This window comes from Phasianus colchicus, chromosome 2 (assembly GCF_987193195.1).
Source record: "Phasianus colchicus chromosome 2, bPhaCol1.hap1.1, whole genome shotgun sequence".
In the NCBI taxonomy this organism is placed as follows: domain Eukaryota; kingdom Metazoa; phylum Chordata; class Aves; order Galliformes; family Phasianidae; genus Phasianus; species Phasianus colchicus.
In genome coordinates, this window is record NC_143437.1 from 42,563,711 (window position 1) to 42,582,735 (window position 19,025).

At 39.6% G+C, this 19,025-nt stretch overlaps 1 protein-coding gene across 3 annotated transcripts in view; it reads left to right on the forward strand.

Moving 5' to 3' along the window:
- The window catches only part of RPS6KA2 (ribosomal protein S6 kinase A2), a 155,968-nt gene that overhangs the window by 68,099 nt on the left and 68,844 nt on the right, over positions 1 to 19,025 (forward strand). For all 3 annotated transcript variants that reach the window (XM_090135532.1, XM_090135533.1, XM_090135534.1), the window contains exon 3: positions 803 to 884. In XM_090135532.1, the coding sequence (XP_089991658.1) occupies positions 803 to 884 (82 nt within the window). The remainder of the gene's footprint in view (positions 1 to 802; positions 885 to 19,025) is intronic.

A 19,025-nucleotide genomic window follows, 5' to 3' on the forward strand; every position in this document is an offset into this window, starting at 1 on the left:
TAAAAGTTATCTCCTCCCACAAACCTTTTCTCAGAGAGTGCTTGAGAAAATTGTAAATTTTTTTACAGGTTTTTTTCTTTTCTTTCTTTTTTTTTTTTTTCTTTCTTTCTTTCTTTTTTTTTTTTTTAAGAAGGAAGTGTCTTTCAACTTGCAAATAACGTGCTAGAAACAGACTTCCTCATTTCTTTTTTTGGCTTTTCATGTTTTGGATGGAGACAATTTGCAAGGCTGCGTGGCTCATGAGTAAATGATGGATTAAAATAGTTGCCACAGATTTTTGCAATCTAAGTAGACATTCTAGAGTAAAATAATTTCATTTAGACTTCAATTCATGTATTTATATGTATATGTTACGTATGTGGACTTTGTGATGCTTTTTTGTATTTGGCATTACTTCCAGCTTCTGTCCAGTAGTAAAGGTGCTGAAATAACAGTTGAGCCGCCGCTGTCACGTTTCTGACCTCTGCAAACAGTGTGTCCTGAGAATCAACTAAAATATTGATTTATTTTCAAATATTAAAATACTGAACAAATTATAAAGACCTAACTAAATTACTGATTCCTTTTCTGTTGCCCTAGTGTTCAGACTAACCCAGAGTCAGATAAGAAATAATAGTTTCATGGAGTTAAACAAAACAAAAAAATCAAAATTTTATCTACAATTTATTTTATTCCAATTAAAATTGTACACTGTCAAAAGTTGTAACAAAGAAAGATGTCCTTACTATAATAATCTATCTAATGCTGCAAGGTTCATAACTAAAAGCTTCGTACCCCCTTACACAAACTGTTCTTTTTACAGGTATTTCTAGTGAGGAAGATCAAAGGATCTGATGCGGGTCAGCTTTATGCCATGAAGGTACTTAAGAAAGCAACTCTGAAAGGTAAGGTTTTGGGAAGGTTTTGGGCACTGGCTGCATTTTTGTGTTACTTCAACAGCTGCTTTTCTTGTCATTTTTGCATTACTGCTGTTTGATGGTATACAGGAGTTTATCACCATAGCAAATGTTCTATGAAAAAAAAGTACACAGAATATGTTACCTACACAGTACGAGAGCATGAAAACAGAGCAATGGTGCTTCCTACCATCTTGCTTTCTTTATTTTCTTACTGTTACTTCCAGAACTTTGCTGGGTGTGCATTAAATTGTATCGGAATGGCAGTATCTCTCTGTAGCTGAAGTACACTAAAGCAAATACTTTTAAATAAGGACATTGCTGGAGTAGAGCATGACTCTTGGCAGGAAGGCCTTCCGGGTGGTGCTTCTCACTACAAGCCTAAAAATTCACGGAAACTTATTTTCGAGTGTGATGAGTCATTCTGAGGTTCTTAACACCTTACTGTTTCCTAACTCGTGACCAGTCAGCATGTGGCCTCCATTCTCTTGGGCCAAATGACTGATTATTAAAGCTGGTGATCCTTTTCTGGGATCACTGGCTGCTGCAACCTTGCTATGACCACAAGGGAGTTTCTAGTAATGGGAGAGGTAGGTAGGACTGAATAATAAATATATTAAGTTTCATCTCAACTGAAGCCCTTATTGTTTGTTCCTCCAAAGAACTAGGAACATCCATGCTTCCTCCTGTTTCCCTGACCTAGTACTGTACTCTGCTTTTAACCCCCAAAAGCCAGTACATGTTGTTCTGGGTTTATTTTTCCAGGGCAGCTCTTTTACTTACTCAGTAAGTGTTTGCACAATGCAGAATTGTGCCTACGTGTTTATCCTCGAGTGAAAAGAGCTAATTTTTAAATAGTTCTGATGACTTAAGAATCCAGATTGCTTTAGTGTGTATTGATATGGGAAACCAAAAGAAGAATGAAGCTACTGCTAATTGCCAGGAAATGTTTCAGTAGGTCATGGCAGACAGACACAGCACCTTTCCTGAGTAATACTCGAGATAGTAAAGTGGCAAGTCAGGAATTAGGCACGTCTAGATCCTTTCTGTGTCTACAGTTCTTTATAACACAAAGCTGCTTCTTTTCTCCTCCATCAGCCTTTTACAGCATAATATTTATTAGTTTCTCAAGTGTGGTGACAAGCATGGGTGACAAGGTCCAAAAGTTGAAGTTGCTCTGTGTTGCATTTCTTTCCCATTCAGACTACTTGCCTCTCTGACTGGTAACTCTAGGTTTGTCAGTTATCTCAAGATAGCTAGCACATTAGTAGGAATTAATTTGTCCATACTAATTTATATAAATAAGTTAAATTCAACAACTATTTAACTCGAGGTGCAAAAATGAAGGCAAACCCTGTTAACACAGGGCAAGTGAGAAGGGTGAAAAAATGAAGATTGCTGTCAGTGAGCTTCCTTGTAACTTCTGGCACAGAGATAATATTTCTGACAGCTTAATTTCATCTTTTAAGTGAGAGCGCTGAATTGCTGCTGCCTACCTACACTCCAAAAGGATGCGAGTCACTTCAGTGTGAACTATTTATTACCATGTCAAGTAATGGGAGCAAAGCCATAAGTACTTGTTAGCACTGCATTCAGTATTTACTGACCAAGACATGCTATGAGATAAATTTCTGGATGATTTTCCTTCCTAATCTGTTCTGCACAGTATAATGTGGAGTGAAAACATGAAAGCTCAAGGAACTAGTGACATTAACAGGGTCACATTGCCACAAGTACCTTAGCAGTTCTTTCCCTTTGCAAAGCAAATTTGTGAAACATGAAATGGAGAAAGGAGAAGAAAGGGGGATTAAAAAAAGAAAGAAACAAAGAGAGGAGCATGATGAATTAAAACACACACAAATAATAATTTGAAGAAGTTAAATGCCTTCAGGAGTGAAGAGTTAAAATAGCTCTGTACCTTGAAAAGCATCCATGGAGGGTCCTGCCAAGGTGTTTCCCAGCCCAGGAGTAGGACTTTGGCAGTGACCAAATGAAGATGTTTAAGAAGCAGCAGAAGTACAAAATGGTGCTTACCCCAGTGTATCTACTGCTTCTTGCCAAAGTAGTCCCTTGCTAGATAACATGACCCCAAATTCATCAACAGTGAAGGCTAATGTAAGAAGAGTACTGCAACCAACAGCCACACCCTCCAAGTTATTGGAGCTCAGATAAGTTGGTTGATACAAGAATCTTTGTAGATCAATTCCTTTTGTAGATCCAAGTTTGAAGAAATCTGCCTAATAGCAGAATGATTCCAAAATCCAAAGTATTCCAGTTTAGATTGTAAAGATTTGCAAAGGCACATGCCGTAGATGCAAACATTTGTGGAAATGAATTTAATCTTTACCATATTAAAGTTTATGTTAAATGTAAAGTATGTCTGAATAAACACTGATAGGAACATGGACGTTTGAAAGAGAAAGCCACTGTTCCTGTTGGTTGTAAATGAGGACATCATACCTCATTTCCTTTTGCAGGACCTTGTGAATTAGGTAATACTGTTAAATTCTATCTTAATATGTTGGTTTTGTGTTTTCATTTTTTTCTTCTTGCAAATGAGATTTTTAGATTAAAAAAAAAAAAAAAAAGTGCAAGATAATAACATTGATATGATCACAAAATTGTAGAATGGCTTAGGTTGGATGGAACCTTACAGACCATCTGATTTCAAACCCCCTGATATCAGCAGGGCTGCCACACACCAGATCAGGCTGCCCAGGACCCCATCTGAACTGGTCTTGAAAGCCACCGGGAGTGCAGCATCCACAGCTTCTCTGAGCAGTCTGTGCCCGTGCCTCGCTGAGTCAGGCGTCTTGTCTGTCTGTTCTGAATGCACTGGGAGAATGAGGAAAGAGGGAAAAAACAGGGACTGATTATTCTGTGCGTATGTGTGCCTTGCATTCATCATCAAGGCTCCATCAGCTTTATTGAAGGTGCTTCAGGATTTCATGAACAAGAACTGTTTACATTGTTTACAATGTAAGCCTCACTAAACAAGTGTGAAGTGTTCATAAATCCCTCACAGGCTTCTGAGCTGGAATATAAGGGCTACCTCCAGAGCCTGAAAATTGAAGATGCGTCCCTCCAGAAGGTACGCAATCTTACAGAAAGTGGCATCAAACCATGATTTACTGATATAATGCTTCTGAACTTCATAAATATTACAGCGAAGAGGTATGGTCTAGCAAAAGTTATGTGTTGGGTTACGAGGAATTAGTCTGCACCTGCCCATCTTGTTGGCTGTGTGAATCTCAGCACTGGAAGCTGTTTGACACTGAGAACTCAGATATTCTACCTTTTCTGCTCACAGGGTTTAGAAAAGGTAATTTGTTTTGTCAAAAACTATGAAGTGCTTTGCTCTTTATGATCCCCCTCAGAGTAAGCCAGTAGGCTTATGAGTTTATAGTTGTGCTGACTGCGAGCGATGTTTATAGATGCAGTAAGCTCTGAGTGCAGCTCTGCTGACTCACAGAGAGCTTGCCCTGTGTTCTTAGGGATATAAGATAATTGATAATAATTGTACACTAAATTTAACAGCTGAGATGTCACCAGCTGGACTGTGATTTCCATCCAAACCATGGGAAAACTGTGGTAGTGGCTTCCCTGTTTGGATGTCAGCTGAAGTGGCTTTTTCAGTTTTCTGGTTTATGTGATTGAATTTTCCTGTAATATTTATGGTAATATAGTTCAAATATCGAACTATAATGAACTATTGAACTATAATGTTTTCCTTCTGCTTTGAAAGGATCAAAAAATGCAACAAAACAAAAATCTAAGGACAGATTAACCTCATGAAGCAGGACTCACAGAGCCTTCACCTGAGTAAACTTAGACTTTTGTGCTCAAGTTTTCATGTGTCTAGTCCTATTAAATTTGATCCCTATGATGGGGTGAGAGACCCTGCTACTTTTCTTGCTCTGACCTTTAGATTTTGGTTTATAATATTAAAGCGTTCTTCTTTTTAATAACTTTTTAATATCTTCCTTGACCTCTTATTATCCTCTTCTAAACACTTCATTGTGGAAGTCCTAACCACACATCCAGTTTCCTATGAGTACAAACCCAAGCAGAAGTGCCCTTCCTTCATTGTCTGAGGAAAGGCTACATGCTCAGCATCCTCAGGAACAATTACAGTGCGTGTTGCTTACTAGAAACAGCTTCTTGACTCTGATTCACTCTTACTCTAAGATTTTCCTTATCTAGGCCTTAGTTTCTGAATGAGGAAAGGGTACAGTACATTTCAGAGAGCACATTTACGTTGTTTCTAAGAGGCTGTGAAGAATAATGTGTTCTTATAAGGAGAAAGAACTGCGTTTAAGGGCCAACCTTACAATGTCAGCAAATATTACAGGGTATCTTGGCCTGTATATACTAGATGTTGACAGATGTTTATCTTCATAGGGTTTACTAGGAACATTAATGTGCATTCATTGAGACTGTAGCTTCTGGCTTAAGTACTCAATATTCTATAGTGATTCTGTACAGTGTTTGGATGAGAAGGGAATGTTTTTCCCTATAAAAATAAACTGAGCATGCATCACTTAAAGATTTTATTATCTGTTTCTATCCAAGCCTTGTGGAATTCTCCTTGTATAAAGTCCTGATTAAATTACAGCCTCTTCACAGTGCTAAGTGCATGGTGAAGATGCTGTTATCGGGCAAAATTTCCCACTATGAAGATGTTCAGACAATGAACTCTGGATATTTAAAATGCGTTCTGCTTTCCAAGGGAGAGTTTGGCTGTCACTGGTTTTCTTTTTTTTAAAAAAAAAACAGACAAACAAAAAGATATTATTATTAATAAAGCTTTTTCTAAGAGCCAAAGGAAATCCAGAATTTCCTTCATGCAAATTTTGGCTGTCAAGTTCTGTAAGAGGTCCCAGTGCTAAAAGTGATACTCAGGTTGCAAGATAGGAAGTATTCCTACTGTCCAAAAGAGGACAGAATAAGTAAGCCTTCACCTAACAACTACTGAAAATTATAATCAGTTTCCCTATCATTTTCCATACCTTTCACTTAAGATCACACTCTTCCACTCCTGTCATACACTTTGTACATAAATGCAGCAATACTGTCCAGTTCCTTCCTATCCCCAGTTTTGTTCAAGTACAACTCTCCTATTACAGTAAAATGAAAATGTAGTCCACTGCATAGTTGTATGTTCTTTTGGAACACAACTTCAGCAGCTTAGTATCTTGCTGGCCAAGTTAGCCCAATTTTGTTTTCCCCAAAGCCCTGGCAGCAGCACAGGACTCACAAGAAAACCCCAACCCTCTCCACGAGTTCAGTGGTGCAAAAGAAACTGTGACAGGAGTTCTAGAATCTGGCAGCATTGGTGTTTTTGATTATACCATGCTTTTGAAGCATTCTTTTCAATTATTCTCATTCCCTGTCCTTTGGTTTTCCGGGCACAGAAGTCTAGGAGCATACAAGCTGGGTTCTCTCCTAAGGAAATGAACTAGGAGCACACAGTGCCCCCCCAGGGCACACAGGCCAGGGGAATAGGGTATGATGCCAGCCCCCAATGCAGCTGTGTAGTATGGGAGACCACAGGGCCAAACACCCACTGCTAATTTCCACAAATTGCAGTTACACCACATGCTAATGTTGATGTAGGTTTAACAACGTAAAGTTTCAGATTTTGCAGTGAAGACTCCAAGGGCATATGTGTTTGTGCTTTTTACTAGATGTAGCACAGAGCTGTCTTAAATTATTCCATCTTTTTTTGCTAAGTTAACTTTCTCACAGCCTTGGCTTCTAATTTGAGTATCTCCATAGGCCCTCTTAGCAGCAGCTGAAAGTGTTGCATATTCAGGTATTCATTTGAAGATTGCCTGAAGCATACAAAGGAGATTCAAATCAGAAAAAGAGATCACTGAAAATTCTGTTGGTTTCTTTGATAGAAAAGGGTATATTCTACACCTGTGATCAAATTATGCAAGTTTGTTCTAAACATTTGTTGAGTCACACTCTTTTGTCAGTGAAATATAGAAAAAGATGACTGTTTTAAAGAGCAGCAGTTCTTGCAGGCTATTCTAGCCAGGAGAGGAGTGATGACCCTTTTCTCAGGAATCAGTAGTCCATCATACTTTTTTCATTATTGATAGTGAAGACTGGTTTTCAAAATCGCCTTGTAATTTTCAGTCAATTTACCATGTAACTCTTTGAAATTTCATTTGGTATTGCCTTTCTTGACACTGTGAGTAAGTATCATTGGAGCTACTTTAAACTGCAGCTCCCATAGGTGCCATCAGTGAATAGGTTTCAGACTCAAACTCGTTTGTCAAAGTCCCTGTAACAGACTTAATCAATGAGATTTCATTACCACTTGGTTTCCCTTAGATCATTCCTTTTGTCATATTCATTGTGCTGTATATCTAATGGCAGCTATTTGCAATTGTAGTTAATCCCAAATCATTTGTCACTGTACGGAAAAGGCCACGTCTGATATTTTCTACTATCAAGTAGCAGATTGCTATTGGTTGCTTTTATTGTGGCCTCAGGAACTGAGAGGTTACCTTGATGGTTGTCCGTGAGTGAAATGTGTATCCTGTTTAGTTAATGTAATGCAATTTCACTTTATCTGTAGAAAACCCACTTCTACTAGAAAAGTACTGGGAAGTACAAAGGATTACTCAGCCATCATACATTTCATCTGTAATAGCTGGCAAGCACAGAAAGGAGAGCATACCTTGCTTTAATTGAAGCAGATCTACAAGAGTGATGTGAAACTCTAGCTTAATGAAGGAATCTGTGGTGAGGTGAGTGCTGCTGCCTATGTGAAAGGCTCTCCAAGGTGGCACCAACCACCAGCTGATCCCTAGGACAGCTGCAGGGACTTGCTGGTTTTGCAGTCATGTTGTTTAGATGTTGGAAGTTTGCTCATTTGGAGAATCCCATTCAGAGCAGGTTCCTAGGAAAAGCCAGTCCTTGGATTTACTCATCATGTGACTGCTCCTTGCACTGTTGCACGATGTTTCCAGTTTCTTATGGTTGCCCACAGCTGTCAACTTCCATTCTCCTTCTCTTCTGTGTTTAGCTTCAGAATTAAACATAGTATTGATGGACAGGATGTACCTAGGCCAGTCTGGGTTTAGTAGTACTAGTGCTCACCATTTTACGTTATCTGCTGCCCTTTTCCTTTTGCCTTTCTCCCTGACCAATCAGGAACCTTTAAATCTGCTTTTCAGTTTTTATTTTGGCTTAATGTTGAGGCTTATTTGTTGTTTTTATGTTGTGTTTTCTTGTCATTTATCTTGCACTGCCTTTAAGGGGGCTTGTAGGCTTCCTGCTTGCTTGTGCTTCTATTTTTAAGAAACCCAGTGCTGAAAAGAGAAGCTACTATTGGCGACCTATTGAGTCAACTTGGCAGCATGTGAAGGGACTATTGAGAACCATTTTTAATCCTGCACTATCTCCCATGGTTATCTCCAGTCTGTAAATTATGTGAATCTATAGAAAATTTGTTCTTTTGGCTACTACAGGCTTAGGTGCTTTCAGTCTTCATCTCTTTGAATTAGTGTCACGTAGTCTGTTCTTTCATGGCAGGCTGTGTTTGGTGTAGGAGCTGGTACCTCAGTTCAAGAGTTCCAAGACTTTGGTTCTGCTTGTGTCTTTGCTGCCAACTTGATTCACAAACACCAACCAACTATTACTGCTGCTCCTCTTCTCAATCTCTAAACTTGCAGTGTTAACCTAATAGTGACAGCCTCCTCTTCACTATGCTTGATGTCCATATGAAAAGTAATAGTCAGATACTAATGATGATGTTATTAACACTCCTCTCCACTTAAATGATATCTGTGGCATTGTGCAATGTAATAGCTAAAGAATCCCAAACAAGAAATTGCTAGGCAATGTCTCTTCTGTATAATGCAATGTCTATTTGAAATAATCAGAGCTATGAATCAACTGTACTTCTACATAAAATTATAGCTGTAGCGGAAAGCTAAATTGGAAATACAATGGCTAAATATCCCTGGGATTTTTAACATCACTAATGGACTCCGAAAGTCTTTGGCTGTGGTACAAAGCCATTATCTTTATGAAAAACATTTGTTGTTTGTTCAGTTCACTGAATAAGTTGGACCAGTTGGAACATCCAATGTAATTGCCATTTAACCAATTTCAGCTGCCTGCAACTGCAGTACTTTTATGGCTGGCTGGAAACCGAACTCATAGCCATCCTCTGGGAGCTGCATCCCACTGCTTTTACTGGTTCCCATGATAAAAAAGAAAATGTTACTGCTTTCAAACATGAGGACAGATTGACAGAGGTCAACAATGGCATTTGATGGCATTTCAAATCAGAATGACCACAGGAAGTAGGGGTTATTTGGGCCGGCAATAGTTCTCCTCCTTTGATTGTGTGCAAATCTTCATGGAGCAGCTGGCCAGGCATGCAGTTCACACCTACTGCTGGAGGTATACTAGCACTCAGTTGACTCTGTAGAAGGGATATGGCACTGTATAGGAGGCTACCATCTGGGATTTGTTTCAACGGAAGCGAAATTATTGTTTGTGGTTTTATACTCTTCATGTGGGTTGTACATGTCAGTTATGGTTTCCTCATGCCTGTGGCATTTGCTCCAATTTGGAGGGTTTTGTGATGTTCAAAGAGAGGCCAGCAATCAGTGACAGTGACCTCCTTTCTATTTTGTCTATAGCATTTTCTATCTGCTTGTGTCTGTCTTTTACACACTTGAAAAGTTTCCATGTCACAGTAATTTAACTGATGTTAAATTGATGGAAGATTATTTTTGTAAATTTAGGCAAAGTCTGAATTACTCGGATAATTGCACTGTGTCCTGGTCATCTTTTTTTATGCTGTGACATAGTTCCTAGTTAGTGGGCAATTGTCAGCATCAACACCATTAGCTCAGATCTGCCTTCATGCTCAGATGGAGCACACTTTGACATTGGAATCAGGAAATAACTGACTGGTTGAGGCTGGCAAGGCTATCTGGGTGTATCTGCTCCAATCGCTGTGCAGCAGGGACACCTAGCAGGGGAGCAGGGTGCCTGGATCTATGCCCACACAGCTTCAGAAGATCTCCAAGACTCCACAGCCTCACTGAGCAATCTGTACCAGTGCTACATCACCCACACAGCACAGAAGTACTGCCTGACACCTCCTGTGTCCTAGTTTGTGCACTTCGCCTTTTGTCCTTGCACTGGGCACCACTGGAAAGAGCCTGGCTCTGTCCTCTTTGCAACCTCCCTTCAGGTATTTATAGACATTTATGAGATCCTCCCTGAGCCAGCCTTCTCCAGGCAGAACAGTCCCAGATCTCTCACCTGTCCTCATTGGAGAGATACTCCAGTATCTTCATAATTTTCTTGGCCTTCAGTTGGACTCCAGAGGTTATTATTCAATGACTGAGAATTGTGATGGGAATGAGATAGTGTTCTCTGCACCTTGAGGAAGCAGGCAGTAACATTGTCCTCCTCCAGCTGCTTTCTTCTTGAGGCTGCAAAAGAAGAGGGATGCTCGGCTCTAACCATTCCCATGTGGCTTTTTAGCTCTCTATTTTTCCTTTGCTTTGTTGAAATATTATGACATAACTTTATAGGCATTAATCCTAATGTAAATGATTGCTCTGTTTCAGTCAGACATTTCACCCAAATGATTGTGTACATTAGTGAGGGCTAGATTTTTTTTTAAAGGGATCTTTATTCAGATGGAGTCCCTGCAGCAAAGCATCACACAGTGCAAGATGCAGCCCCTTTCTGCTGCTACCAGAGCAGGCTAGTATCTTGCTAAATCATTATTTAGAATTTTATTCCCAATTCTGTTTTAAAAAATGTGTGACGAGGCTGCAATCACAGCTCTTTTCTCTGCTTCCTGTGGTTCGTTCTGTTGGGGTTTGCCTGGCACATCCCATACTTATATGCACCTTCTATTTATATTCCTTTCTTTCCTTATATTTTGATAAATAATTCTTCTCTATCCATCGTGTTTACTTCCTTTAAATATTTATCTGCTCTTCTCCTGTCCCCTTTTAGACATTGCTTGTTAAGGTTTATGTTTAGCTCTTGGCAATTACCCAGTGACATAGGAAAACGGAAGATTTCCTCTTCTAGTTCAAACAGTCGCAGATATTTTCAGAACTGTATACAAGGCTGGAGATGTAGATGGTGAGATCCTATTAATGTCAATGGCAGTTTTACTACTGACTGTTTTAGGGCCATGATTTCACCCAGAAACTCTCTGAACTTAATCATATCTTCCACTGGGCTCCCTATACGGTAGTGGAGTCCAGGCTGAAAAACCTTTTGCAGTTGTTTGAGCAGTGCATCGTCTCTCCTAATAGGAAAAAAAAGATTCCATTGGCCTTTTTACCCTCACTGTTTGTGTGGACAAGTTTTCCTGGTTGCAGCACTTTAGTCACTAACTCATTAACAACATGATACCAGGCTTTTCCTTATGCTCTCATTTAGGATTTGACCGTGCCTTGACTTCACACTCCACTTGCTGCTTGGGTTGGGGAGCTTTCACAGTGACAGACAGGCATCACACAGATGCTCATTTCCAAGGCAAATGTATCAGCTGAGCTACATAAAGCATGTCTGCATAGCATGTGTGAGCCTGGGCAAAGTGAAGGTTTGGTTTGTCTGTTCACTGACATTAAACGCTGAAATTTTCCTGAAATGTCTGTATTCTAAACTCCCTGTTGTGCTGTGTGCAGGTAGCTCAGTGGGCTGTTTGCATGGTTTCTCCTGCATGGTTTACAAACAGAAGCTTTGACAAGGCCTCAGATCTCTTAAAAGAAACAAGAGTCCTTGTGTTTAGATTATGAGCTACTATCCCATCTCCCTCAGTGATGTCTTAGACATACTAGCTTCTTATTTCACAAATCAAAATATTTAGAATTTAGTAACCCAAAATGCTCATCCAAAATATTTCCTTAGCTCAAGGAAGGTTGGCTCTGTGTTTACTGTGTGCAAACAACCTCATGGAGCAAGTGTTCAGAGTGGAAAGGCAGCTTAGTGTGTCTGTGAGTGAGGTGGCTGCTTAGCTCAGGGGGAGTGTTAACATTTGCCTCATGCTCTTCCCAAGAAACTTGTGTCACCAACGAACCACAGCCTTGCCTTAGCCCTAGCAGAATTAAGCTAGCAAATGACTCTCAGTTTATGGTAGTCACAAAAACATTATTTATTATTTTTTGTCACTACCCCACACTTAGAAGATGTGTAGTTGGGTAGTTTTGTTTAAAAACTTCTGGTGGGTTTGGTGAACTTATTTTTTCTGTAGAGCACCTTTAACTCTTCTGATTTAATATTCTGTCTTCTTCTGAATGTACATTACAACTGACAAATAAAAGACATATAGTTCATTTTCTGGTACATTGTCTATCCACAGGAACAGACCATTAGGCGAAATTGCATTTGAAAAATCATTGACAGTAAGCATTTCAGTGCAGGCAGACTCTATGTTTCTTTTTTAAAAATGATTTTATAGCTGGTTGTATGTCAAAACTAGTGTTTAAGAAATAATAGGTCAAAATTGAAATTAAAAACCCTTAGCAAAACAGTACTTTGATGAACCAAAACCAAATTTTTGCTATTCAATTTTGGCAAAACTTGCTGAATTTAGGCTTTTTGTTCCAATTCAGATCAAAAACCACAGTAAAAACATATTTAAAAATGTGCAAAATTACCAGTTTCAAGCAGCTCTACAGCAGGCATTTACCAGAATTAGTTTAGCCTATGAGCTAAACTGACCTGGTGGCAAATTACAGTATCCCAGTACATGCTTTCTCCACAGAGGGATAACACCACATTTTTTCTCCTTCCAGGAATTCTCACTTAATAGTGTATGAAACACTATTGTTCTTTTCCATTAACATCCCAGCTTGTCCAAGCAGAAGATTTCATACTGAGCCATTGAGGAAAATTTGGGAGCTCCTAAAACAAAATAGATGGGACTCAGTGGGCTTAAAATCAGAGCTGGAAGCTCTGTCAGTGATTTTCTATTTTCTCAAAGGTCCTGAAGTGGAGCGAACTTCCCTCTCAATGCTACTGGCTTTTTAGGACTTTAGAGACTAAATAAAAGGAATATTTTTTCTTTTTTTTCCTAAGGATTATCATATGAGGGAACATTTCTACATTTTCACCTTTGAGCCTGTGGTCATTCCCAATAATTTTCAAGCAGAAAAACGTTAGTTTTGCCTTTGATGATAAGCTGTAAAAAATATTTGTGGAAAATGCCAAAGTGCAGCCAATTTTCACACTTCCAGAGTAAAGTAGTCTGTAAATTTTAATCAGCCCTGCCTGTATGTACAATTAGGTGTACTGTAGGAGCAAAGAGCACCAGCTGTTGATTTGCTTCAAGCTCAGAAGGCAAGTGATGAAGCTTGTTACCCAGCCAGAACCAGCAGCTCTTGGAAGTCTGGATCATCTCCATCTCAAGGAAGATGAGAAAAACAATTTCTTTGTTGACTTAGCAACATCACAAGAGCAAACCGAAGGCAAACACTCATTTAATACTGGAATGCTTCATGAACACGAAACATGAAGCTTGGTGCTGCCTCTTCTTTCTAGCTGTATGCTAACTGTCCAGCATCAGCACTGCAGCATGGCAATGGCTACGAGAGAGCAAGAGCCTGGCAGAAGAAACTGTGAAGCTAGGGAACTGTGATGGAGAACATTCATCCCTCTTGGGACTGTAGGACTGTGAGCTGTATATGCTTTTCATAGAATCATAGAATGGCCTGGGTTGAAAAGGACCACAATGATCATCTAGATTCAACTCCCCTGCTATGTGCAGGGTTGCCAACCACCAGACCAGGCTGCCCAGAGCCACATCCAGCTTGGCCTTGAATGCCTCCAGGGATGGGGAATCCACAACCTCTTTGGGCAACCTGTTCCAATGTGTCACCACCCTCTGTGTTAAAAACTTCCTCCTAATACCTAACCTAAATCTTCCTTGTCTCAGTTTAAAATCATTCCTTCTTGTCCTATCACTATCCACTCTCCTAAATAGTTGTTCCCCCTCCCGTTTATACACTCCTATCAAGTACTGGAAGGCCATAATGAGGATTCCCCAGAGCCTTCTCTTCTCCAAGCTAAACAAGTCCAGTTCCCTCAACCTTTCCTCATAGGAGAGGTCCTCCAGCCCTCTGATCATCTTAGTGGCCCTCCTCTGGACCCTCTCCAAGAGTTCCACATCCTTCCTGTACTGGGGCCCCAGGCCTGGGTGCAGTACTCCAGATGGGGCCTCACAAGAGCTGAGTAGAGGGGGACAATCACCTCCCCGTCCCTGCTGGCCACCCCTTTTTTTAATGCAGCCCAGAACGCAGTTGGCCTTCTGGGCTGCAAGCACACACTGCTGGCTCATGTCCAGCTTCTCACCCACCAGGATCCCCAAGTCCTTCTCCGCAGGGCTACTCTCAAGGAGATCTTCCCCCAGTTTGTATAAATACCTGGGATTGCCCCAACCCAGGTGCAGCACCCTGTGCTTGGCCATATTGAACCTCATTAGGTTTTCATGGGCTCACTTCTCCAGCCTGTACATGTCCCTCTGGATGGCTTCCCTTCCTTCCAATGTATCAACTGCACCGCTCAGCTTGGTGTCGTCCACAAACTTGCTGAGGGTGCCTTCAATGCTATTATCTATGTCACTGATGAAGATGTTGAAGAGCACCAGTCCCAAGACTGACCCCTGAGAGACACCGCTTGTGTCTGGCCTCCACTCTGACACAGAGCCATTGATCACAACCTTTTGGCTGCATCCAGCCAGCCAGTTCCTGATCCACCAAATGGTCCTTGTTGGATTCTTTTAAGTTAGTACTAAGTTTTAAATGTCTATTTTACACAGGTTGAAAAAAGACCAACTGTCTCCCAACTGTTTTAATCAACTTTTCTTTATTGTGAAACTATGAAACTATGAGCCACCAGTTTCTCCCTTTGGATTATCACCATTTCCAGAGCCTCTGATGAGCAGTGTTTACTGGCGTCTCTGAATTCTGAGGCCAGCTCTTATTGGTTTCTCATTTGGAAGTTATACTTATTCATAGAGCATAGATTATTATTACCTGTCTCTAAAAGATAATAGTGAAATTGTTGCTATTGCTTGCAATTATAATAATAATTATACATCAATTCAACTTAAGGAAATATAATACAAAATACGGATAGATTACAGCAGAACAGAAATATGTTGTCTCACGGATCATTTTACAGGATAACTTGTCCACTAAGGTAAATAAGTTTAAGTAAAACAGATGCCTTACATCAGAAAATGATGACTGAGGTACAGCTGTGCAGAGGTTTTGAAAGCTTTCAGCTTCCCAGAAGTCATGGACAGATATGTAGGTTCTGGCTTTTTTGAGGGTGTTCCATTCTAGCAACTGTCAGCTTTCTCTTCTCTTCATCAAGTCCTTTATTCAGTGCATTTTTTCAGTGCTTGTTAGAACAGATTTATGTGATTTCAAGGGGTATAATTCTGACTTTGTTGGTGTTGTGTCCTTGTAAGATTTGGCTTATTTGATTTTGTTGCACATCTGCTGCTTACATACCTTGGATGAAGGAGAAATGTGTTCACATCTGTGCATATCCAGTTGGTTCAGCTCTGTTTCAAAATATATAAAAATTCAAATTTTACCTCTATGTAAAGATACAAGATTTATAGGATTATTCTGCTGGTCTGTCTGTTGGTGCACTTTTAATGATGGGGTTGAGCTCACTGGCTAATTTCAACCATAAAGCTAAAACATGCTAAAGCTCCTGCAATGTGTGTGGAAGTGTTTGCCAAGGAGAGATCTTCTGTTTTGCGTCCCAGCAGGGAGGAGATCCGAGCCCCATTTGTAGCAATGGGCCCCAAGGTGGTAGGTAAAGCCCAGGCAGGGTGTTTGGAAAGGTGCAGGAGGGAGCTCAGATTGCTGCTGGAAGAAAAGCACCAAGACTGTGTAGATCATCATGCTGTAGGGAATGAGGCTTTCTCGATTCACCTACTGTAGGGAGCCTGTTTTGGCAGGGCAGTTGGACTCGATATCTAGAGGTCCCTTCCAACCCATACAGTTCTGTAATTCTGTGAACTTTTCCAAAAATTTGGAGAGAATCGTGAACTTTTGGTGATAAATAATATAATTCAAATCTGAACGTTTAAAGTTTGAAATTAATTTAGATACATCTGTCCTTAGTCTCAATACTAAAGCATTCAAACTACTTTACAGAGTCACAGAATCACAGGGGTTGGAAGTGACCTCTGGAGATCATTGAGTCCAACCCCTGCTAACACAGGGTCCCTACAGTATGTTGCACAGGAAAGCATCCAGATGGGCTTGGAATATCTTTAATTTAAAAAAAAAAAAGTACAAAAGCAAAGTCTTTGATCTCTTAAAAGCAAAATATGTTCTTTTATATAAAAGGGGAAAAAAAAAAAAAAAGAGAGAACAAAATGACCTCCTCTAGACTCTGGTCTCCTAAAAACAGTCTGTGTCCATATTGATTTTTCAGAGTGCTTTTCTACAAAGATGTGCTTCATGCCCTGTAATTCTGTTTTATGCCTTTGCTGCAGCAGCTCTAGGGCTGAGTAGTAAAGCTCTGGTTGTAAAGGAGCTTTCCTTATCTCTGTGATGTTTTGTTTTTGGAGGCACAGAGGACCTTTCTTCCAGAAAAATAAATTTCATAAATTTATACGCATCTCACAGAAAATGTTTGTAGAATTTCTTCATGCCCTTACTGGTATACTTCTGCATTCAGGTGGCCACAGCACAGTCTTCTGTTTTATTCTGTGTTGCAATAATCCTGTGTGAAGGTAGGACATGAAAGGGTGCTGTTTAGAAGATTTTAGTATAATACTGCATGGAACAGAAATGCAGTAATGCAAATAATATTCCCAAATAGAATCAGTGAAACCTGATTATGTCTTTTTTGGAAAATCTGTATTTCTTCATATCTTGTGTCAGTAGTCACCACACAAGCACTTTGTCTTCTAGACACTCACACTGTGGATTTGTAATTAGAATCTAGGTCTCTATTTTTGCCTACAGCAGCCAGGATTGAAAAAAGAAAAAGAAAATAACAGAAATAGGATTTGAAAAGAATGCTGTGTGTAATTTCATATATATACTTGATTTTCTGTGCTATTGGCATGTTACAGTGCTAAGTGAAAAATTTGAAGTTGGACTGTATATTCCCAAGTCTGAGTTATATTTCTGCCTTTGTTCCACTGACTTCTAGGGAACATAAAGGATGAAATTTAGACCCAATGTTTACACACTGATTTCTCCTGCTAACAATACTTTTTAATGATGTTTTAAGTTAATGTAGTTTTTATCTTCCTCTGTTCTTGCTTGTTAATTAGTGTTTCCCTTCCACCAAAGCAAGGATATTTCCTAACAAAAGATAATTTTGTAGGTGTGGGTAAACTATTTATGATCAGTGAAGGTTTTTGCTAAGCATCCAAGCAAACTTTGAAGCCTTTTCATTGTTCAGGTATATTCTTTTTGTGTCTTTCTGAAGTGACACTTGCTGGTGCCATACATGCAGTGAGAGTCTCTCTATGGTTTTCTGGGTCACGAGATTAAGTAGCACTACAGCTGAAGTTGTCAGGAAGGATATAAGGCCATAAGGACATGTCACTGGGACACCTAACACATTCCTAGGTTCAAAAATCTTTAAGCTTTCAAAGGTCAATATCAGCCTGGTGACACAGGAGAAAGAGACTGGAGCTTGTAGAGAGGCAGCCAGTATACCAGGAGCAGCCCTAAAATACCTCCAGCAGGTCCTTGGGAGGGACCTGGCTCCTGTGGCTCAGGGCAGCAGGCCATGGGTATTCACACAGGGACTAGAGTCATATAGGGAATTGCACACTAACCACTCTCTTAAGAAAAATAAGTTATCACTTTGGTGCTCTTGAAGCATGGTAGCACTGTCTTTAGCTTTAGATACGTATGGTACATGGGTTGGTTATGGGACTTAGTATGAGGCTCATGCCTTGTAGCAATAAATCTGTATGCAAGAACAACAACAACAACAACAAAACAAACAAACAAGCAAAACCATTAAAAACTGCACTGCAATTTATACTAAAATATATTGCTCTTGAAGTAGAAATACCAGCTGTATTCCAGGTAAGATTTAGATGATAGCTTCAGGAAAATCTTAATAGAACTAAGAGTTATTTTGGTCAGCAATGAGAAAAGTAAAATTGAATAAAAATGTTTAGAAGTTATTCTTTAGCCGAAGAGATCCCAGAAGCAATATTCAGTCTCCACTGAAATTGATGTCTGAGTGATTTTTAACTTCATGAAGCTGTGACTTCAACTCAGGTACCTTGTCACTAGAAATATGGCAAGTTACTTTTCCCTTATGGTGAATTAACTATACGTTTTAATCAGTGTTATACCAAATACATTAGTATCTCTGTTATAACTCCCCTTTAACAGCTTTTGCAGGCCATGGTTTCTCTAATTAAAAGCTTTCTTGGGTTTAACTTGACAGCCTACTGAACAGATACAATGTCATTGCTCGTACATCAAGTAAAGTCCCTAGATCAGCACTGCTTGACAGTCCTATTGCTAGAGATGCACTGACTCTTGGTCTCTAAGTGAGAAACATGAAATTCATTGGCTGAAAATTAGTTTATCTTTCTGAATTTAAATCTTAACCATAGTTGATATTGTAAAAACTTCAGTGAAGGAAATAAGATTATGGTTTTATATTCTTTTTTAATAAATAGACTGCTAATCCATTTTTGAGAAGGATATTTTTTCCCCTTGGAAGGTGCTCTGAATGTATTTTTCCTTTTTTCCCCCTTTCCCTTCATTACTTCATGATTGTTGAAAATGAAATAGCCTCAGAAATAAAATTCATATGTTAAATTAAACCCCCTCTTTAAGCATTAGATAAAATAAACGGTAAATTTGTCTTCTTTGATGTTCAGAGCTAGACATACAGAACAAGCTGAGTTTATATGCATGCATATGCAGCTGTCTCCATTTCTCTTTCATATCTCATTAATACCTAGAAATGGGAATTGTTTTTATTTCAAGGTAGCAGGTGCTTCCTCCCCTGTTGCAGGTCCCACCAGTCTGGTCTTTTCTGCCTTACGACATGAGGGATTAGTTCAGGGATGGTTAGCTGGCCCAAAAGCATGCAAACAATCTTTATGACGTTATGCTC